Here is a 23,173-nt window from a genome sequence, read left to right as displayed (position 1 = left end):
CGTGCCTCTAATTATTAGAGAACAGATCTGCAAGTCAAGCATGTCTTGTAGCTTGCAATTTTCAAATATCAGGGGCAGCAAATGAACGCCGATAGGGCTGCCTGCGGGCTAGGGCAGTAAGAGCTTTTCTCAGCTAGAAGCTATTCCTCCCCAGAGCAAATCCTGCCCTCCCTGCTACAGAATATGAGAGGAAATAAATAGGTCAAGCTTGTGGTGCTAAAGCACTCTGAGTTTGCAACCACAAATAAAATTAATTTAAAACAGTTAGATAGAGACATGTTGGAAAAATTAATAATACTTATCCTTTCAGTTTTTCCTGCTATGAGTGCTTCACTGTGTTGTGACTGAGCGTAAAAAAGGAACTGGCACCAAGAACTGATTAGCAACCCTACAATAACAAAACAGCAGCCTTGCAGGAAAAAGGGAAAAATGATCTGATTTAAGTTTCCAGGGGAGCATTAGGAAAAACTTCAATTAAAATTATTTTCTAAAAACCTTGAAAATTCAGCAACACTGGTTCGTTTTAATTAGCTACTGTGATCCACCCCCCTGTGAAGTCAATGGTTGCCTAGACTCTCAGGGAAAACAAGGACAATCCTATCTATGTGCAATTGGTAGACTGGATCCTTCTCCCAACTCTCCTTACACCATAATTTTATAGTTGGCTTACCACAGCAAAGGTGTACTTACAAAACAAATTATATATACATATAGTCACAATAATTAGAACTCTTTTCCATTGTGTTTCCAGACATTATTAGAAAAGGGAACAAAAAACTTTGCATAAAATATCTTTCTCCACACTCAGAGAAATTAACTGAATTAGGTGGCACAACATAAAGTTTCTATTCATAAAGCAGTTATTAATTTTACAGCCTTTCCAGCTCCTTTGTGCTCCTTTTTTCAGTTGTGAAAAAGAGATTTAAGCAGGTTATTTGGGTTAGAGTAAAAAACTCTTTCTGCACTCTCTTCCCCAACATTTGATCCAGTCCTGAGGACAGCTTAGCAGAAAAAGAGAACCCGATTTTTGGACTTTACGTACTGCACTTGGCACATCTGGAGTGCGCTTTACTGGGACAGGACAGGGGAAAGGAGTCAGCAGAGCTGGCTTGGGCATTCACAGATTGCATGGCCTCAAGCAACTCATATGCCTTTTGTGCTCGATACTTATTTTACGATATACCATACCATATGATGTCATTCTCACCAGTAAAATGTGAGGTGGGCTGGAGTGGGGTCTGTGTCCAAAGTAGCCATTGCCCGGGCACCGGCTGGGCATCAGTCTGCTGGTGGCAGGTGGTGAGTCATTGCCTTTGCATCACTACTTCTTTTTTTATTCTTCACTTACTAAACTTGAGCCACTTTTTTTCCCCCTCGCTTTAGCCCTTCCGATTCTCTCCCTGTGCTGCTGTGGGGAGCGATTGAGTGACAGGGTGGGGGCTTCCCTGCCAGCCAGGGACAACCCACCGCAGCCTCAAGCTGTTGTAGGCCATGGGCGTGCATTTAGAAAGCATCACTATATGCTTGCTCTATTCTTCTGGTCTGCTTTATCAGCCACATGTTTATCTGTTTTATTTATTATCAAAGCCAGGATACAGGCTATGTGAATAACTGGTCTTGCCCGGTACAGCCGTTAAATATTCTTATGTACTTACTCCAGTAATCACCTGTGTGGCATTGCTTGATTTCTGCCATTATTTCACAATTAATTTTCATGTGCTGGTAACTGGTTTTCAGTAGTGGCTGGAGTCAGGGCTAGATACTGACTCCAGGATCTACTGAGATCAGCTTTTCTTTATCTAGACAAACACATCTTCTTTATGAATGCCTCACAAGCTGCTCAAAGCCAAATTCAGAGGAGTTTTAACAAATTTACGGGAAGTTTTTAGCACAGTGCTTGTTTCAATGGAGTTTTACCCACAAAACGTACCTCCACTTAAACTGTAGCCAGCAGGGACACAGGTCATTACAGCAACAATATCCAGTCCCTTCAGTATAACTCTGTTTTCCATTTCATTTTATAGCTATGGTCATGTACATGTTCATCTGCTTTTCCTCATTCACAAGATTATTCTCCATACGGGATGGGCATCTTTTGAACTGTCAAATACGTGCTTACCTATGCACTGGTTTTCTGTAGCTTTTGATATTCACCATGGCCAACTTGGTGGTGTTCTCCTTTGATGACAGGCAGCAAGGTGCCAATCTGGAAGAAAACATTTGACCCCAGATCTCTTTTCAGGTTTTCCGACTCTGGTTTCCAGCTGACATCAGAAGTGGGAAACAAATCTGGTTAGCTGTTAGGCTGGTCAGATTGTCCACTCCCACAACCTAAGGTTGTATCTAAAGCTGCTACACACAGCTGCTTGCCCTATCAATGAAAACCACCCTGGAAATAAGGGAGAGGAGAAGAATGGATAAATGACTTGTCTTCCCAGTGTGGATGTTAAGCCTGAAGAGACTTAACCCGCTGAGACAATGGCCAAGTTTGGTACTTAACTCTGGATGGGAATTTAGGGACATTATAGGACATTCTCCCACCATCCCTGCGTTTCCAGCAACCCCCTGAAGACTGAAGGTCTTACAGGACCACTCCCAAGGAAACTCCAGGATAGCTGGGAAGACGTGAGGCTGTCTCAAGGAAGACCAGCACCTGCCAGTCTGCACTGATGAGGTTCTGTAGCGAGACATCCATCAACTTGAAGCACGGGTATAATAAAGATATTGGACATAAGGATAACGCTTTTCTGAAGGCAGCCTTAAGCAGGCATACTCAGGGGACGTGCCCATGCTGGAAGGGACTGGCCTTATCCTAACAGCAATATTTAGGCTGAGGTGATCAGGTACAGAAGATGTGGATAAGAGAAGTTATTTCTGGATACCTGACTCAGTCTATGGCTGGAACAAGACCTTCTCCACCTGTGCCTTTACTGCCTTAGGAGGTTGAAAGCAGGCAGAGAGTAGGTGGCTCTGAGACCTATAATGGATCCAAGACGGCAAATTTAATTGTGATGCTTGGATCTAGATTTGCACACGCAGAAGTGGACAGAGATTTATGGTCTCTCCTCCACAGGATGGGTCTGAATTTCAGTACCCTCTTCAAAGAAGAGGAAGTTAAAACTACAGTTGAATCTATGATTGTTCCAAAGAAGACATGAATAAACCCAAAACAGAGGTGGAAACAGCTACAGAGCAAAAACCCTATCAGTCTGCTGGAGTTTGGCACAGATAAACCACTTGAGGACTGAAAGCTAAGTATCTGTATGAGCCTTTAGAGAAGGACATCAATTGCTCCTATAATTGAAGAAGGCCCTAAATATTTCAGAGAAGGCAGCCAGAAGAAGAGCATGTGTGTGCCGTAGAAGACATACATGGAGAACTATCAACATAGGCTGGGGGTGGAGCAGGAAAAAGGGGAGACTAGCCATAGGCCTTGGAGGTCATATGGTGACCCCCAACTTTCCTACTTCTTCCTCAAGAAAGGAGTAATTGGGGGAGAGGCAAGAGGAGTCAGAGGGTAGAACACTGAAGTAAATCTCTTACCTCCTCATCCTCTAGCCTCTTGTCCTTACCTGGATTTACCAAGACAGCTTGAAAAGCAGTAAGGCTGCCCAGCTGAGAAGCATTCTTGGCTGGCAAACAGCCTCTTAGACAAACTGCTGGCTGCTGCTTAGTTGGCAGTTTGAGGCACACTGCCCTGGAAAACTGGACTAAGGAAACTTTGAAAGCTTGGCATAGTTGTCACTCTTCTTCTGTGTGGAAAATGTATGCCAGAGCTTTTCTTTGGACAAGGACAAGGTAGTGACCTGGCACAAGGTACCTGCTTCATCCCCTCCTGGCATGCAAGAGAAAGAAGAAGCTGTAGACAGTTGAAAGTGGAAAAGACAAAAAAGGCACCTGGTTTCTAAATAGACTTTTGAATGTCTGGTGAGACAAAAGCTGAGGGAACCACCCATCTGGGCACAGACAAGCTACAGGCTTTCACAGGCATGGTGAGAAGATGCTAGGAGCAAATGCATCTCTCAAGTGATGGGTAGCAACTAGTAAAAATTTGCAACAATATTCTCACATCCAAGAGTAAGGGCCTTTAAAAAGATATCCAATAGATTTTTAAGAATAAATGTAGAGTGGCAAAATGGTGCTGCCTACAGTCCACTTAAAATTATAAAATGCTAGTGACTCGTATTTCATGATTTATGGACGACTCGCTTCTACTCTTATTGATGAAATTATTCATTAAAACAAAGCTCCAGCTAGATCAGCCTACTGGATTTACTCAATAATTTTGAGAAATGAGGTTTGGGTGTCTGCAGGAATTGGACTGGAAGTCCCTTTTTCCTGTTTAAAGAGAATAATATTTATAGCTTTAAATGCTGTGTCAATTTAAATGTTATAATGTTTCACAATCATGTATTTAAACACAGAAATCTGTTTATTTACCCAAACAAAACAGGAAATGATTCCAGCCCTCAGGTTTTGAATTCTCGTTTAAATATGTGAACATCAGTCCACAACTTAGAGATGTTTGTGTTATCTATGTACCTCCAAAATACTCATATTTCATAGGCTTTTTCACATTAATATTCACCAACAGTATCACAAAAGTTCTTTTTCTTTTACATAACTGTAAGCAACAGTAATTCTAGAAACACTAGAGAAAAAAAAGCATAGCAATGTCCACAGTTACAAGAAAAAGTGCACATTACTTGGTCACAATCACAGTCATTACTTGGAAAACTATATGTAACAAGTAGATATAAAATATCACTGATGCCTTAAACTCATTGTCAAAAACGGAATTACATAAAATTTTGTACATGAAATAAGGCAAATTTAGGAATGCACAAGAAACTTGTTATTCAACAAAAGCTAAACAACAGAACAGATAGTACAGTAAGCATAAACTAAAGTACTTTTTTCTATATACTTAAAAATAAGCCTGCCGTAGTGCACAAAGAAAACACCATTAATGTGTAATCAATATTATAAAATAAGAAATAGAGGGGTTGGGAAGAGTGGGGGAGGGGAGAGAAGAGTTTTATTATAGTTGCAGCTGCATCCATTTACAGTTTTGTACAGGTTTTAGCTAGGCCTGGGAGTTACACAAATCATACCAGAAGCGTCAATGATGACCTTCCTCTGTTAGAATTTTGTTTAAATTAAGGAAAACAAAATAAATACACACAAGAGTGCAAATTTTCAGATTGTCACTTGCAACCTCTTAACATTCATCATCTACATCCAATCACAACTAGAGGGACTTGTATAGGACAGCAGCAGTGATCATGGAGTTAGATGAGCTCACTGTAAGAAATCAATTTATCTTTTTTTTTTTTTTTTCTCAATGATATGTCTTTTTTAAAAAACCCTCAACTCTTTATTAATTGCTAATAAAGCTGCAATATATTACAGAATGGAGTTGAGAATGGTATGAATGCAGGAAATGCATGCTTCCTTTGGAAGGTATTCCATAGATGACAATTTACAGTACGCGGGGGAAGAATTATCCAGCATCAAGAGTTACTCGTTGTAGAAAGAATATGAAGTTGGGGAGAAGGGCACGGTCAGGGGTTCAAGAGAGGAAGGGGGGACTTACAATAGCTCCTCAAAACATTTTCAGGACCAGTGAAAAAGTTTACCAAAGTAAAAATGAAAAATCTTGAATGAAAACAAAAATCTTTTGTTTTGTTTTTTATAAAAATTACATTTTTTTAAAATACAAGATCCTTTTAATTGCAATTGTGCCCTGCAGCAACAGGACATTTGGCAACGATTTGCCATATACTGCAGCTTTAAGTCCAATGAGTCAGTATCACATTCCACTAATATTGCACTTGGATCTTGAACCATTTTTTTTAAACCATCACAGCATCTTCTGTTTCCTCCACTTGTTAGAACGAGTTAATTTCTAGCCACTTTTTCGATATTTATGCTGACACACTAAAACAAAAGCAATAGGCTGGACACAGTAAAGTACCTCGGAAATACCAGAGGTCGAAGTTCACTTGAAGCACCTTAACACATCACTTTATGGATCAAGAACAGTGTGGCATTATGGTAATTAACTCTCCTAAAAGACTGTGCAGTAATTGAAGTGTGTGCTCTGGGAAATCAAAATGTCATTAGTGGAAACTCTGAGATAAGACCAGGCCAGTGTGAAGGTCACATGACTCAGTTCTGCTGCAAAATAAGGTTTTCCAGTTCATCTGCAGAACGCAATAAAAATGCGGCTGATTCTCGATACCCTGCCACAAGCTGCCTCACTGCATTTATTTCAGTTGGACTCAGCTGGGGTCTAGAGCTTGAACTACTGGAGGATCCAGAGCTGGTTGCTAACTGCCTCTTCATACTGAGATCTGTTGGACCTGCAGATTAGGAAAGAAAAGACAAGAAGCTTCACATCCGCTGCCAGAGACGTTTCACAGGTTTGCAGCTACAAATGCAGAGCAGCAAAATCTGCTCTCAGCTGAGTGAAAGTGAGAAGCAGCAGAAACAAGCAAGAACTGTTCAGTTACCAGTTGCCTTGACAGGAACCACAGCAATTTATATTTATATACGACAGTCACCCTTGAAGTTCTACTTACGTAACAGGAGGGGCAAGTCCACTGCCAGCAGAAAATCAGCTGCTGGGGGGTATCCCAACAGTGCAAGCCACTTGCACCCCAACACTGCCCTGGGATCCGATGCTGGTGAGCAGGCAGAAGGTTCATCTCCTGTGCCTCCCCCAGCTCCAGCTGCCATCGTAGGCTTCATGGCGATCTGCACACTTGCAGTTTTTATCACGGAGTATCAAACTTATGTTGTCTAGATATCTATTTTCACGTTTTATGCTTCAACCAGCATGCAGCCAGATTGCAAATCCCTTACAGACGTAGATAAACGGTCATTCACTTGACTAGCCCTGGCGCCATGTGATCACTTATATAAATAGCTGGTCATGAATGAGATTAGGCTGGTGACAATCTGGCTGCTACAGTGAGGAGTACACGATCATCTGTGGGGGCTGCACACAGCTGGCAATATACTGCAAGGATCTTGTAAGGCCTGAACGCTGACAAGAGAATCTGCAGCAATCACCATGTTGCGTTGGCAGCTTATACCAATATGCTTAGCACTTTTCATCAAAGAATCTTCTCAAGACCATGTACGCCGCATGCAGAAGACAGCATTCCTGAGGGCAGTCTGCAAGTTACCGCCATCGGCAAAACCATCTGCTGTCATGAAGTTCGGCTTTGTGTAGAATTTCCCTGGTTGTTTGACCATAGTTATTGATCAGCTAAGATGTACGGTGCTTTGATGAGATGTTCACGTTTTCCACTTAACACAATACATTTTTTCTTCCTGGAGTGTAAATTTGGACAGGTAGAATTGGGCTGAGGACTTTTTTAAACATAGAAGGATACAGAGGGCAAGTATAGCTATCAACCAGTTTATTATGTGCAAATCTGGAAAAATACTGCTCATTCATTTTGACAGTGTAGCAAATCTATACTTAAGATCAGACTAGCCTGATCTTAATCTTAATAGTCTCCTGGAAATTAGGATTAAGTTATCCAAAGCAATGTATCTTGCTTTCCTATGAGAAAAATGTCACTGTTCAATTTCATCTGGACAACGTATGTCAATGCCAAGGCTTTCTCAGCATTGGCTCACTGGATGGACCTTGCTTCCTAAAAGACTGGAATAATTTTAAAATTTAGCCTATTCAACTGTAGAATACAGAACACACCAGTTCATACTGTAGAGGTCCTCCTAAATAATCCCACCAGAATCACAAGATTCAAAACCAGACTCACTATCTTAAGCACTAATGGAAAGAGATGTACTGGTTTCCAGAAGCTGAAGATCTGGTCACAAACCTTTCTTATTTTTCTTTCTTCTATGTTTATGCAGAGATACAGCTGAGACCACAAAGAATGGGGAGATTGCCATGTCCCCGCACTCACTGAAGTTAACGAAAATCTCCCCTCGAGTGAATGAAAGCAGAGCTGGGATGATGAAAAGAAACTACTCAAACAGAAAGGGTCCTATTAGATCTTATTTCCTACTATGCAACTAGCATGAACAGCACTTAGCCTTACGACTGTATTATCCAGTTTTACACCGGCATAAATGACTTTTAAATGACTTCCAGTGTACAAAAGATAAATAAAAGGACAATTAGCTCAGTGACTTTGTTTCAGCGTGACCACGCACTGCAGGGAAACGATCACAGTGTGAAGAAGCTCAGAGGATATTTCTAAGTAAAATCTTAACCCAGCACAGCAAAGAAGGGTATACAAATCATAAAGGCAGCTGGACTGAGTGGTTGTAAGAAGCCATTAAAGACTTCTATATTTATTGAGGTGGTAGTGAAAAAGCTGCCACTGACATATTGAGGGCATTGAGCTCCATATGAACCTACTTTAACTTTTATGTTCTTTCCTTGACTCTTATTCGTGTCACAGCCAAAACCACACACACACACAATATAGGGCAGGACAGAGCTTCTGTGGCAGAGCACGTCTTTTTCTGAAACGAAACTGAAGGGCTTTTTTCATTGGTAATCCACATTTTTAAGTGACTGAATAGGATATTACGTTTATTTCACTCATAAGTAGAAAATACATAGAAATATGCTTGCTTACACCTCTGAGGTTTTCCTTACAAAAACTGATGACACAAAGTAAAAGCACTGCTCTGAAAGGGAAACTAAGGGAAGACCAGATGTCCAGCATGCATAAATCAGTGTAACTCCTCACGAGTCTATAGGGTCGCAGTGATTTACACAAACTGAAGATCTGGCCCTGTATTCCTAGATGTCCAGATTAACTATCATGAGAAAAGTTTTTTAACTCTTCAGAATATATATCTTTGAATCCCTGAAGGTACTGGAAATAAAGTTTTGTGCAAGCGCAAATCTGCAGTCTGCATACACAAGGAACCATCAGGACCCAGAACTCCTCTTGGTCTGGGACACTTCTGTTGTGTACAAAGTTCTTGTATACAAAGGAAATAAGAAATCTCGGATTTTAACTTACCCCAGCTACTTCAAACTGCTTGATATTTTTTATTATTTCTATATACTAGGAAAACAGGATTTTACTTCACTCCTGCCTTGTACCTAACAAGTCACAGTGCTGTCCTCCTTCCCCTCAAAGAAAATCCCCCTGAGCAAAAAGGCAAAGAAATCCACACACAAAGAAAAGTGTTCATGGCTATGGTTTCAGGACAGTGAGTACACCCGTGCCTTTTCAGGAAGGGAAGCTGCATGTGCTGGCAGACAGCTGAGCAGAAAGAGAAGAAGCCATGCTTGATGCGGGGATAAGGATTTTAGTTCTTCTTTCAGTTATGTTCTGTGACCCCTACACCTCACGTCCAAAGCTTGCCTATGACAGCCCAAGCTTTATATCTGGGAGAATACCTCACTCAGAGACTAGCCCCAGGATGTATTATGCTGGTCTCAGCTTTTCATAGCTATGATAGACATTCACTGGCAGTATTACTGATTCTTAAAGGTTGTCCAGGCTGCCATATGCTAAAAATACTACAACTTATCTGTAGCCTCATCAGTCATACCTGGTCATTCAGAAAATAAGGAATAAATGCATCTTATTCTTATAGTGTAGATTTTTCCTGTGTAATTTTATGCAAATCAGCTATTGAAACACGGGAACCTAAATCTTACTCAGAAATATCCACCACATTTTTTTAACCAGACAAATAAATCACAGACATTCTGAAGGCTTAAAATAGCTGGTTAAGGTAGACACTTCATGCACCTCTGTCTCCAGAAGCCATCATTACAGATGACTAAATCTGGAGAAAGCTGAACGGCTTCACCACCATTTCTTTTAATAACTATCCTTACTTTAAATAGAACTATTTCCTTAGTGTACTTAACATTATTTATTAAGCTGCCAGTCTTCACAGGAACAAGGAAGTGTACCCTTATACAGAGGGAAATCTGAATATTTTTGCAATGAATTTTGCAGTGCCAGGTTCCTCCAAGGTGATACTGCACATTTTAGCATACTGCTTCCTATCCTGGAGTACTTCAGGACAATTAAAAACCTTGATTGCAAACATTACCAGGTTCCACAATGTCTGTATGTTCGAGCAAAGATTAAGCATATATCGCAGAGATGAAGACAGGATATCTATTTTTATTTATTTATTTCTCTTAGTGCATACTGTTATAACTCCCAATTGTCACCTCCCATGTTTTTATAACAGCAGTGGGTTAAACAAATTGCTGAGACAGATCCTTTCTTTTATATCCTTTCAGAAGACTGAAGTATTGTTCCTCTGCTTCTTGCCAAGGCCACCTGGTTGACACTTTTAACATGAGAATATTTTTGATTTACCACCTCAGTCCAGTTACATAGACCTAATTTCCCCTGTGAGGTGAAATTGTTCTTGTTGGAACCACATCAAGCTGAATATGCGAACTCTGAAAACCCACTCTTCGTGTGCTAGACAATCATTTATCAAATTAGCTGCTAGGAATACCTGCTATTAAATACACTGAGGGACAAATGGCTTTTCTGTAAATTGCAAGACTTAAATGGAACTAGTTATTGCCTCATGCACTACTCATTAGCAACATGATTTATATGAAATTCCAAAATATGGGTCAGATGTAGATGTGCTGTTACTGATTGCTTAGACACTATCAACTGTCTCAGCAAAAATCCCTTAAGAATTGCATGCTGTCACTCGGTAGCTACCAATCTTATAATTAACAACTACTGAAAGAATAATAAATGTGTCAATGACTCTCAGAATGGTTATCACTATTGGAGATAATAATTTAGAATAACAAAAATAATTTTAAAAAGCCACATGTGCTTAAGCATCTATACTTCTACATTTTCATTAATAGTAAAGCAACCTTTTTCATCTGTGAAGATGTAAAAAGCAGTGGCACTTATTTATAGAAAAATACATTTGCCCATGCTTTGAAATCTCTCTTGTGTATCTTTTCTATTGCACCTATTCTCCTTTCCCCTTTTTTTCCCCATGAGTGGCTTTAGAAGTGAGTACATACTAGGTTCTCATATACTCCAATAAAACTAAATAGAAAAAACTATCGAAGTATGCTACTTTTTCCAAATCAGATGTATTTATTATTGCAAGAATGTTTTATTGTGATATTATGCACCTGTCAATGTTTCTTTTCCTCCTGCCTTCAAACAGAGAGCAGATGTGCCTAAAACTATTGTTTCAAGTGCCGGGAGATCTCAGATCAAGAAAACGGGGACTAATGAATTGGACCTTTTAAGCTTCTTTCTCCCTTCTACACCTTTCCCTCTGGAAAACATACCTTCAGCTAGTTTAGGCAGCAGAAAAAAACTACTGCGTTGCCTGAGGAGAGAGATGTGAAAACACAGAAATGCCTATAGCCACATGTTCCACAATCAGCAAACACACTGGTTTGTGATGAAATGATTATGTAAGGTCCTCCAGTAACGTTTCCTATCCACCAGAGGAGATGAATTATGTGGCATACACCTGTCTTGCCTTAATGGATGTCTCCTGAGCTTTGTGCAAAGGTAGAAAAGTAGGATACTGCCCAATATATCCACAGACATTCCATCTCCATTCCTATGGTGGGAGTAGACTAATACTTGCACATGCCATGTATCTAATAATTTGAAGAGGAGGAGGAGGAAGGGGGAAGAGGAATGTGGGGATGATCTTAATATAGAAATCAGCCAGCGTCTCCCAGCGAGAAATTCCCACTTTTGCCACAACACAGTGTAACCATTTAACTTCTCCCAACCCCACATTTTGCCTTTTTTAAATGGGACTAAACACACTATCCCAGGCTCCTGACTCTGTCACTCTTGTTCTGTGTCTCTTCATGCCCCAGACTCCAGCTGTGTTAGAGACAAGCTGGTTTGTCTTTCCTCTCTCTCTCCACTTTGATGTCATCAGGATAGCACGGAGAACACACACGACTGTGCAAGAGTAGAGGTATAAAGAAGAGCTGGAGAAAGCAACCACAGCAAAAACCCCATTCAACCCCTACATCACGGCCAGCCATGCTGCGGGTAACCCAGTCAGCACTTTAAGAATTAGCTACATACTGGATATTCTCAGCTGGACTTTTTTCTTCCTAGTTTATTGCCAAGAAGCCTCTACTGATGATGCAAATGCCAAGATTTTACAGAAGGTTACAACTTCACCAAATTTGAGGGTGCAGAAATCAGGCATTCTCCCTACTGTCACATGCAGAAGTGGTCAAGAGTGCTCGGCCCTCCTCTCCCTGCCCCAGAGTAGCATGGCCAGGCTGATTGCTGGGGCTCAGCAGCATCAGCTCTGGGAGCTTCCCCCAGCCACCCCATCACCTTCAGCAGGGCTGCACCACCTGGAGGACCAGGAGGCAGAAGGACCAGGAAGGCTGATTTGCACATGGGTAAGAGACCTGGCTAAAGTGGGGAACAGCGGGGAGAGCGCAGCCCTTTTGGGCCTCTGGAAGGGAGCAGCAGGGAGAGGTGAGTAGTGTGGTGGGAGTCCAGAAGCTACCAGCTGGACCATGGGGCCATTGGTCATGGTCTGCAGGCCTGCCTGTGGGAGAGGAGGCTGAAAGAGAAGCCTGCCAGGGCTCAGGATTTGCTTGTGGTGTGAACATATTCAGATTCGGCAGGAGGACTCACCTGAGCTGGAAGGAGACTGGACGTTTGTGGTGCCTGGGATGCAGTGCTGAGTTGCGGCTGTGGTAGAGGTAGGCTGCAGATCTGTGTAGAGAAATGGAGACATAACAGCTACTTTGTCTTACCATGACACGAGGGCATGCCCTGCATGGCCAGTCCGCCATCGAGTCTGAAACGCCCTCTCTTTTTAGACACAGAAAGGGAAATGACTGACATTTCTGCCAAAAAAACAGGCAACGATACAGAAGAAACAGCCCCAAATCACCTCCAGGAAACCCAGCAATGGCAGCAGAAACACTGATCTTAGGGAAAATGGACTTCAGGAAACAAAGTGGCTGTGGAGAGCAAGGCTCCGACAAGCCTGCCCGGGCTTCAGAGAGTGCTGACAGCTGGCAGCCATTGGGAGAGGGAGGATGGCAACCCACTAGACAGAAACACGTGGGGAGACGGGGCAATCCCACTCTGTCAGGAGAGGCTCAGGCAGCATGCAGGGACTTCAACAGCTTCTGGCGGCAGCAAGAGATTTTGCTTCCAACAGAGCAGCCTGTCTCCTGTCCTCACCCTCCTGCCCTCAAGCTGGGCGTCCCTCCAAGCTTGGTCCAGGTGTGATGGAGCGGGGCCAGCTGAAGCCTTTGTGGCTGGCTAGGAGCTGGCAAGCAAATTTTGTTTACACCCACTGAGCTACCCCACCTTGGAGATTCTCCTTTCAATCCTGTAGTGGGAACTGCATTAGCCTTAAAAGAGCCATGGAAATCCACCCTTCTCAGAGGGCAGCTCTGTTTTAACATCTACAAGAACCAAGGACAACATGCCCACAGGCTTCTCCCCAGCCCATGTACAGGCTGACAGAGGTTCTGTCAACCCACAGATTGCTTGGTGATGGGGTGAAGCTTTCCAGCTAAGCTGGCTTGGCCTAAAGGGTTTAAAAGCAGGGGAAAAAGAGACCTTGGTGCTGTAAACCCAAGCCTTTTCCTGCTGTGCTTTTTTCCTGCCCACAATAAAGGACAGGTCACTGTACAAGCTGTTGCATTCTGCTTGCTCATGTGAGCAGTTGCATGAAGACTTGCCCCATACAGTTGTGTAAGGAGATAATTATGGTTCTGTAATTAGCCATGTGGAAGGACAGGCTGAGGAGGGAAGCATTGCAAGAGCAGGCACAGAGAGGTCCCTGAGCCAGAGCCACCAAACAGTTGGGCCAGCTAAGTCTGTAAGATAGGAACAGAGTAGGGATGAAATTTATAGGGGAGGAAATAACCAAATCAAATGAGTCACAGCATACAAAATACAGGCATCGGTTGGACTACTAAATAGGAGAGCTAATTGGACATAGTCATTATATTACTGTGGGGGAAAGTCCAGAAATAGGTATTCAAGCAGTGAGTTTTAGATAGTTTTTGCAATTTCTCCTTTTTTCTGTTTTAGCAGATACACAAAACCAGACTGTACTTGTTTATACACACGTCCTGACTGAGGTGTATATTTATTTTTACACTGGGAGACCATTTGTAAACATGACAAGAACATTTGAGGGGTTACTAAATTGAAAAGGAAATGCATTCTTAAATTACTTCTTAGGTCCTGAAAACAATTTGCAAGCAAATATCCTGTTCTCCAGAGAGGAAACTCATTAACCATTATAACAGCCTTGCATATGTTTGGAACAAGAGTCCTTGAAACAGAATAATGATTGCAGACAACTGTCCTGTGAGGTCTGTCAGGAGGGCAATGGTTACCCCTCTCAACTGCAACTCTATCCACTCCTCTTAGTCTACAAATGAAAAAGCAAATATCCATGGACATATCAGAGGGGACTGACAGATCCCAAAGAACTGGCCTCCAAGTCCTCCCATTTCTCCTGTAAGGAAACCAGCTAATGGAGCCAGAGCACTTTACCCTCAATAGCCAGGAGATAATTAGGTTGGCTACTGATTGCTTTTGTGTCAATGAAACTAAGAAATTGATGGAGTTGCCTTTCCACAACTTTCCTAATGATCTTCCTGAAATGGCAGGTGGGTCACAAATCAGCAGCCAGCTAGGTTGTCAGCATCAACAACTGTTTTCCAAGTGCTGGCACACAGACTTTTGGTTCGTGGAGCTTATGTGCTTTCGATCCTGTAGGATCCCTGTGGAGAAGACGGACACCTTTGCACAATGTTCCAACTATGCAGAAGCATCTCGGAGAGGTGCAATGGTTTACGAGTCTTCCGAAGTAAGAGGACATACAGACAAAATTTTCCAGTGCAAGTAGGGAAAGTCAAGGAAGAATAAATCTTGGAGCATATGTCAGTATGCAAACTGTAAGTATCCACCTGTGCCTTCACCCCAGTGATGCTACACAGGGAAATGCAGTGCACTGCACAGTTCCCTGGCTGCGTTAGCTGTGCAGCATCTGGCAGTTCCTGAACAACCACTGTTTGCCCTGCAAAACCCATCTTGAGCTTTAATTGTGAAAAAACACTGGAGTCCTCTACGTTAAAGGTACAAAGAAAATGTTGCTTCTAATCAGAAAGCAACACTAGTTTATGATGTTGAATTTGTACCTCATCTTTTAAAATTGCACGCTGAAGTGACATAGAATACTTTTGCCTAAATCCCACAATTCACTGAAAAATGGGAGTTATGAAAATGTATCCTATTACAAGAGGTTTGAAGGGAAGAACAAGTACACAAAACAGTTGTGTTTCCTCACAGTTTAAGATTATGTAAAACAGGACTATTCTGATGGCTTCTGCTGACAAATAACACATGGGGAGTCTAATCCTACTCTTAGTTGGGTGAAAGAGCAAATGCCAACTGTTTTCAGTGGGAACTGGCTTGGATCTTCTCTGGCCACAATGTAAAAGACAATTTTAAAGTTCTTGTGCATTTTCCCAAGAAACCAGATTTCCACGGCCTGTCTTACTCTTATGAAAATATTTGATCAGAGATCATATTCAGTACCTCAGATGTGTTTTTCATGCATATGGAAACAATTGTAATCATCACTCACTCTCTTTAAGTCAAAGACTTTTGACAACTAAAATATTATCTTTTTAAAGCCTTTTGAAAACTTAATGCAAATAATTCACAGACCTTTGAGGAATTTGGGGCTGGGGGGTGAGGAAGCAGACATGACTGAAGGTCACCAGGACACTCCATACCAATAACTCCTTGCAGGCTGCAGCCCTGATAGTGTTTTGAAAATTGCTTAGCATGTTGAATATAGGGGCTGTAGCTGAACAATTAACATCTTGCTTAAGTCAGCCCATGTACCTGAAACAGCACTCTCCTCAGCCAGAGAGGGATCAGCCAGGACAAAAACCCAGGGATTTCTCTGTCATCTGAGACATTTTTTAAATACCGTTCTTGGAGGCAGGAGACCCTCAGGCTTCCAGAGTAATCACTTTTCTCTGACAGACAGACAATACCCTTGTTATCAGAATGGGCAAACCTGTTCCTTTGCTCTGAATTTGTATAAAATCAATACGGGGGACTATTTCAAACAAATAATACCATTCGCTTACATGTGTTTGTTGCAAAAGCTTGCTAATGTAAGAAGAAAGGAATGTTGCCTAAATAAACGACACCACTGTTTTTTTCAGAGGGGCATACAACCTCATGGTGACACATAATTACCTGCATCATTTTTAGTTTACAGATGGATATGCTGATTTCTCATTTAACACTTGGTATGCCAGATCCTTATCTGCGGTAAACTAAAGTAGCTAGAGAGACCATGTGAGAAATCTAGGTCAATTCATTTGTGTTACAAAATATGGAGTTCAGTGTTTTCAAACTCCAGCCACGAAGATACTAATGGCCTCATTTTGTGGTCAGTATAGGAGAGGACAACAATGACAGCGCAGGTCCTCATAAAGTCATGCAAATCGACTGAAGATCTAACCTGGCATTTTTTTACTCAGTTTTGTTAGAGTCTTCAGGTTCGGTCTCACCCTATCGTGAATTAGTCCCTTGAAACTGAAAGGAGACTAGCATACAGTGAGCAAGTATTTTGCTCAGCAGTAGCTGCTTGCGGGATTGTGTTCCTGCTCATTATCTGATAATAGCCTATGGATATTGAACCTACTAGCTTTCTGTACAGCAGGGGGAAACGTACACATGAGCACATATACATACAGGCACATTTTATAAGGAAACTCACCACTGCTAGAAGCATCGTTGAGATTTAGCAGCCCACCTCCGAGCCCTCTGTAACTATGGTAACTGTAGGTCCCATTGCCATTGATGTACAACACCTCCTGTGAGCTGGAAACAGCTGATGTTGAGTAAGTGACCTGGGCTGGCTCCTGTTTGTACTGCTTGTCAGCTGGAGCAGCCTCATCCTGCAAAAACAAGGAACGGTTTTGAATTATCGTTACATATTGCCTTGCACAAGAGGGTCTTTTCCATTGTTAAGACTCCACATCTATTGCTTTTAGAAAAGTATAATACATGTTAAACAAGCACAGGTGTGTTTCTGATTGACCAAATATCAGCTGAAAAGAAACAATGGAAATAAGCAAGAACACAGATTTCCTACAAATCTGAGAATATTCATTTATTTGTGCTCCACAAGCCAACCATACTGTTTGTCAAAGCAGAAGATGCATCCTCTTACCCTGAAGAGCTCACAGTTGCCTGCAAAACCCAACCCTGTCCAGAAGTAGCGTGGGAAAGGATAGAAAAAATTACTTTCTGACTACAGGAGTGACTGTTCCGAGCCAGAAAATCCCATCTTTCTTGATAAGACAAAACAATACAGAATGCACCAACTACTTTTTTTGATGTATCAGCCTCAGAAATGACAGAAGGAACAGAGGAATGGAATAAAACAGCATTTACTCGGCCCTCTGCAAACATAGGAAATCCTGTTTTATTCCATTCCTCTATTGTACAATATACTTGTACAACTACATTGTACAAACAGTTGCTGTGCCCATGCACACAAGGGCCAAGTGGTAAGGATGCCTCTACAAATGTGACTTGAAAGCATTTGTTATCTGTGTGTGAGCAGCGACTGTTTGCACACCATGAGTTCCCCTCAATGCTCCCTGTTTGCCTCATAGATGCTTGCATAATATTTAAAAGGATTTAGCACAACAGCCCTCCAATTTTCCCCTATGTTTCAGGTGAAAGTGTATTTTCCCCCATCTGCACTTACCGTAGCTACTGCTTAGAGCACCTCATCTCCACTCATGATCACAGAGTGCCCCTGTGGCAACTTTAGTAATGACACGGGTGAAAAAAAGAAAGGCATTAAGAGAAGATTTAATGCGTTTTAATAGTTAGAAACAAGGAAAACTATCAGTGTGTGACTGCTCAGCCCACCACAGGGACCTGAGTGCCAGAATTTCTGATTTAGTCTGCAAATGCATTTGAACTTTTTCTTTGTTTCTTTTAACTTGTAGACTTTTTTATGGGCCTGATTTTACACTCTTATCTGATGAAAATATATTTCAGTGATTTCAAATAAAATGGATCTAAGGAAGATCAGTATTTAAAAAATAGAGGTGAGAATGTTTGCAGACCTTTTCAGAGAAGTTAACTGAAAAATGATCTGTTAGAATTATGTCCCCTTTGCGTAAGATTTTGTCCATTTTATGCCTCTCTCTTCTGCACAACCCTTTTATGGTTGCCAAATATACTAAACTTATTAAGAATGCTATAAAATACCTCAAACCTTTCTTACAGTGTTTACTTAAAAATAAGAATGAATATATCAGCACAGAGGGATCAAATAGTTCAGTGTCCAGTCTCTGTGCTGAAGCAACAAGGGAAGCAGCTTTCCTGTCTGCATTAGGAACAATCATCGGCTCCACCTCTCAAATAAGACACTACCAACTTTTCTAAGATGAAGATATCCCTGTCTTGTAGATATTTATTGGTGAAAGAGACTTGGCCACAACTGAGATGACTCAGGAGAAGGTATATATATTATTAACAGAAATTTCAATATTTAATACAGAACACTGAACCATCAGATAATTAATTCCATAAACAATCAGAATGGGGCCCCTTGGGCACTAACATGAGCCAAGGCAAAGCTTTGCATTTTTAAAAGAGTTGGCCAAACTGGTCTCCTATGCATTTTCTTAAGTAATAATAGCCTTAAACAAAGGGCCAAAATTGCAATGTATTTTTGCCAGGAATTCAACTTTAATATCATTTACCTTTTATCTCCAAAGGTCACTGCTGTCTCTTATAAGAGCAAATGTATTATTTTCTCTGAGAAAATATTCATAAGCTATACAGTAAAGTTCTATCTTGGCAAAAAAGCTTAACTCATCGTCCAAATCTTTAACACTCTCAAGGCTGAGATGTTCTGTATCCTTATGTCTAAAACCAGATGATACTTCCTGCCACAGACTCACGCAGAGCCTTATTTTGTTCTCAGGAAGATCAGTAAGGGATCTTCTCCAAATTTATCAAGGACTAGACTGTGTTCAAGGGGTGCAGTGGAAAGGGGACAAATTCCTATAGCTGAGCAGAGTATCTCAGGGCCTGCCTCCTTATCCTGACTGTCCGGAACCCACAAATTTGCTGTCCCTGAATTTACATGTCCTCCAGAGCCCCTCTAGTTAGTGCACTGAAAACCTGACAGTGAGTTTCTTGCAGAGCTGATGCACTGAGCTTCTAGCAGAGCACAGCAAGCACAGCCTGGCCGGAGGGCGCAGCAAGGGTGTTCGGTGCACCTGGGTGCGTACCAGCCCACGTGTTAGAGCACATGGCCAAGAAGTGGGAGACCCGAGTTCTGGCTCCTTGTTGCAATACACGGTGAAGAGGCGGAAAATTTGGGATGCAAGGTCTTTGCTAGCTGTGGTGAGGAGGGGCCCTGAACTCAGAGCTGCCATCTCCTAGCAACCAGGCTCAAAGCAAAACTGCAGTGGGAGTCGGAGCTGAAGCTGTGCCACTGTGTGGAAAGAAATGCACAATTCATAGGGCTACAGAGATAGCAAACAAAAAGGGAGCATGACTCAGTTCCCTTTCAGTGAAGTGCTGCCCTGGGAGGCTTCCAGCCCTGCTCCCTTCCAGCTACGCCCTAACACAAAATTCACAAGCTGCTCCGAGGTTGGGAATCCAAGGCTGGGGCTGCCCTGCCGAAGGGGGATCTTTATATTGGACTAATCGCAGCCCTGTGCAACACCGTGGGGTGCCATGGGCTGGGGCTTGAGGTGGAGCCCAGGCGCCCTGGTGGGGAAGGCACTCCTCTGAGGGGTGAAAGGGGTTGAGAAGGATGCTGAGCCCTGGACTCCTGGTTCTGCATATGAGCTCTAATCTCTTGGCCACTATACAAAAGGTGGCTTCCTCTAAATATTACATGTATCTTTAAAGAGCAGACCAATCACCTGTACCTAAATAATGAATAAGTTGCCATACATTTCAGACCTGAAATCTGGGCCTCATCTAAGTGCTTAGCTCAGCACTTCAGGATGACTAAATGCGGAAGCAGGGCAGGATTTTTGGCGAGCATTTTCTGAGCAGGCTCAGGTGTCAGCCCTACTGCTAGGATTATGAACCATTAGCCTGGTCCCAGGGGGTTAGGTGTTACCTCTCATGCATTGCCCTGGGATTCAAGCATTTTTCAGAAATATTTTGTACTTCAAAAGGCAAAACTGTGTCCTTTTTCCTTGCAGTCACACTAGGACAAAGAAGCCAGGCTCTCTTTTTCTTGGGGAGAGAGAACATGAATATCATATTCACTTTTGTATACCTGAGATTTATTCTGCACAGATTCATTCTCTTCTTTCTTCTCGTCTTAATTGCCTTTGCTTTTAAACTAATGCAGACATTAAGCAAACATAGTGTTGTTCCAGAACTGAGATTTTTTTATTATTCTGTGTTAGCTGTTCAGCACTTCTTGTTTCCCCCTATAGTATGTTTACACTGGAAAGGCTTAATAATTTATTTATAACATTATTTTAAAAATATTTTAATTTCATAATAATCAGTAACAATTAACTAACCATCTATTAATATGTTTGACCTAACTACCTGCTCTGACTGATATTCTGAGCAGCTAATGAACAGTTTAAAAGGAAATACCATCCACAGCAACACAGATGCTGGTGCAGAATGTCACAACTGTGGTACAAAGAGTGATGCTCACCGGCAGTATCCCAGCCTCCTGTCCCCCATGCCAGCGGAGGCACAGCACACACATTTCTTTTCAAAAAGTCTGTCCTTCGTGGCAGCAACTCTAACAGTGCCATTGCGCCTTTCTGTTCCCTATATCTCCTTCAACACCACCCAAATAATACAAACAAGTAATAGCTTGTTAAAATAAAAAGCCTAGGCAAATCTGTGCTACGTTGAGTTTTGATCCCATATATACACAAGTGTCAGAAAGTCTGTGTATTCCCATTAAGAGCGAGCAGTGTTATTGCCTTGGCTCCACTGTCAGCAACAGGCATTGCTACCATGTAAATGTAAATCCCAAAAGGGAGTGTGTATGCAGAGCGGCTCACATGGACAATGCTAGCTGACCATAAAGCTAACAAAACTTCTGCAACAAGAATATAAATGGTAATGTTCCAAAAATGGCAAAGAAGGCGACATGCATTTAACTACTGCTTTCATGAAATGCAGTGTCTACCAGGCTGACAAATTAACAACTCTGAGAATGCCAGCTTTTAACTGCCCCTCTGTCAAGGTGATTTTTTCTCACTCAATTAGAAAAGAGACAGAAAGGCAAACACATTTTTGCCTCATGTTTCTTGATACTTTCTTTTTTAATATGTTAAACTGAAAAATGTGTGTTGCTTGTTGTTCTTGTCAATAAACACTTCTCTTAGAATACCACTTTGAGGTTAGGAAAACTCAAATGCAGATTAGTCTTCAAACAGAAAGGCAAGCCAGGGACCCAATATTTGCATATGGTCTTCCATTTTTTCAGCAAAGGAAGAAAAAATTCATTCACATGAAAAAAAAACCCATGCTTTCATGTGCTTTAAATTTTGTTTTAGCCTCAATAGCTTGTAGCATGGCTTTAGAAGAAAGGAGATAATGTTTCATATATTTTTCCCATTTGGAACCCACCAATTTATTTCTATGATTTTTGAATCAAAACTAAAGTAAATAGAAACACATGATAAAACCACGTAGCACTTTTCAAAGCATACCCAATTAATCCTCACAATACTCCTGTTAGATAGGACTTTTATCACTGCTTTTCAGATGGTGAGATTCTGGCAACAAAGGCAACCTTAAGTTAGCATTACCTAATAAGTGAAGCGCTTGAGTTCTGCAACCATAACAACATAACGGGCTTCTCTTTGTCTAACTTAATTTTTAAAATAATGGGAAGAAACTCAGAAGTTCCATCATGGGGTGCCCTGCTGAATCTGCAGGGGGCTGTGGGGCTGGAAGCTCTTTGCCCATCTCAGCTCTTGTGCAGAGAAGCAGCAGCCGGGCTAAGTGGCCACCATCGTCTGCGTGGAGCAAGGTGTTTAAAGGAGGATGAGCCACAGGATTCCCAGCTCCCAGTGCAGGGCCCAGAAGGTGGCCCCTTCTTAGACACCTGGAGATCACTGCCATTTCCCTGCCCATGACCTGACCGTGTATACCTTGTGCTCTGTCTCTTCAAACTTATTTCATCCTGGCTCTTCAAAATCCCTGACTCCTCATCTCATCCTCCTTGCTTCTTTAGTTTCATCTTCTACCCTCCATCTCAGTTTCAGTCTTCTTGCCTAGCAAATCCTAATCTTTCCTTCCCAAACAAGTCTCTTGATAACTGAGCAGCTTCAGCAGCTCAAGCCTTTTCATTTCCTAATTTGTATTTAATCAGTGTCACATCCACTGATGGTCCATCTGAGGTTTTCTCTCCCTTCTCAGACTCCTGTCAGTCTCCTAATGCCCAAAATCCTGTCCCACAGGGAGCAAAGCCAGGTTCCACGATTAGCCAGGGCAGCTCCTGTTTTCAACCCACATTATTTTTCGCTAGTAATATCTGAACCACTTTCATCACTAGTTCTTTAATTCACCTGACCAGTTTCCTTCACATCGCCAGCCTCAGCCACTCGCTTCCTCATCCAACCCCATTTTATAATCTCACTTTCCTTTCATCCCTTGTTATCTCTGCTGCTGCCATGGTTCACAGCCTCAGCGCTCTTCCCCTCCTTTCTGCATTAAGATCAGATTCCTAGTCACACCCACTGAAATTTGACTAATCTGGGAATTTAGCAACTAAAATGCTGTGACTGTGCAAGCGTGCACCCAGTTCACATCCTTGGCATAAATGACACAACTATATTGCCAAGACCAAACACAGAGGCTTTGTTTGGTTTTTGGGGGTTTTTTTAAGGAATGTTAAATACATTTAACGATCAAACTACCCTTAAAGGATGAAATTTTCCTCATTCTTGAAAATGGCTGAAGTTCTCTCTGAAAGAGTTCAACAGATGGAAGACATACAGAGCAGTAAATGTAATCCCTGGGGACTGAAGGTCATGAAGTTATCACCAAACTGCATACCTAGTAATGGGAAGTGTCAGGTAATCTTAATAAATGATGATAATACCAACTGCTTGGATGACACACATTGTTCTGACAGAACACTG

The 23,173-nt window shown here is 41.9% G+C and overlaps 1 protein-coding gene across 4 annotated transcripts in view; it reads right to left on the bottom strand.

The window, feature by feature from the left end:
- Window positions 1–4,419: 4,419 nt before the first annotated feature.
- Window positions 4,420–23,173, bottom strand: part of NOL4 (nucleolar protein 4) — a 204,584-nt gene continuing 185,830 nt past the window's right edge. For all 4 annotated transcript variants that reach the window (XM_087735887.1, XM_087735896.1, XM_087735907.1 and 1 more), the window contains 3 exons: window positions 16,780–16,960; window positions 12,642–12,722; window positions 4,420–6,365 (listed from right to left, as the gene is read on the bottom strand). In XM_087735887.1, the coding sequence (XP_087592013.1) occupies window positions 6,172–6,365; window positions 12,642–12,722; window positions 16,780–16,960 (456 nt within the window). In that variant the 3' untranslated portion in view covers window positions 4,420–6,171. The remainder of the gene's footprint in view (window positions 6,366–12,641; window positions 12,723–16,779; window positions 16,961–23,173) is intronic.

The sequence above is a fragment of the Nipponia nippon genome, unplaced genomic scaffold, assembly GCF_047370975.1.
Source record: "Nipponia nippon isolate SJK-2023a ecotype South Korea unplaced genomic scaffold, ASM4737097v1 scaffold_1, whole genome shotgun sequence".
Taxonomy (NCBI): domain Eukaryota; kingdom Metazoa; phylum Chordata; class Aves; order Pelecaniformes; family Threskiornithidae; genus Nipponia; species Nipponia nippon.
Note: the sequence above shows the minus strand (reverse complement) of the source record. Positions and strands in the feature narration are given on the sequence as shown.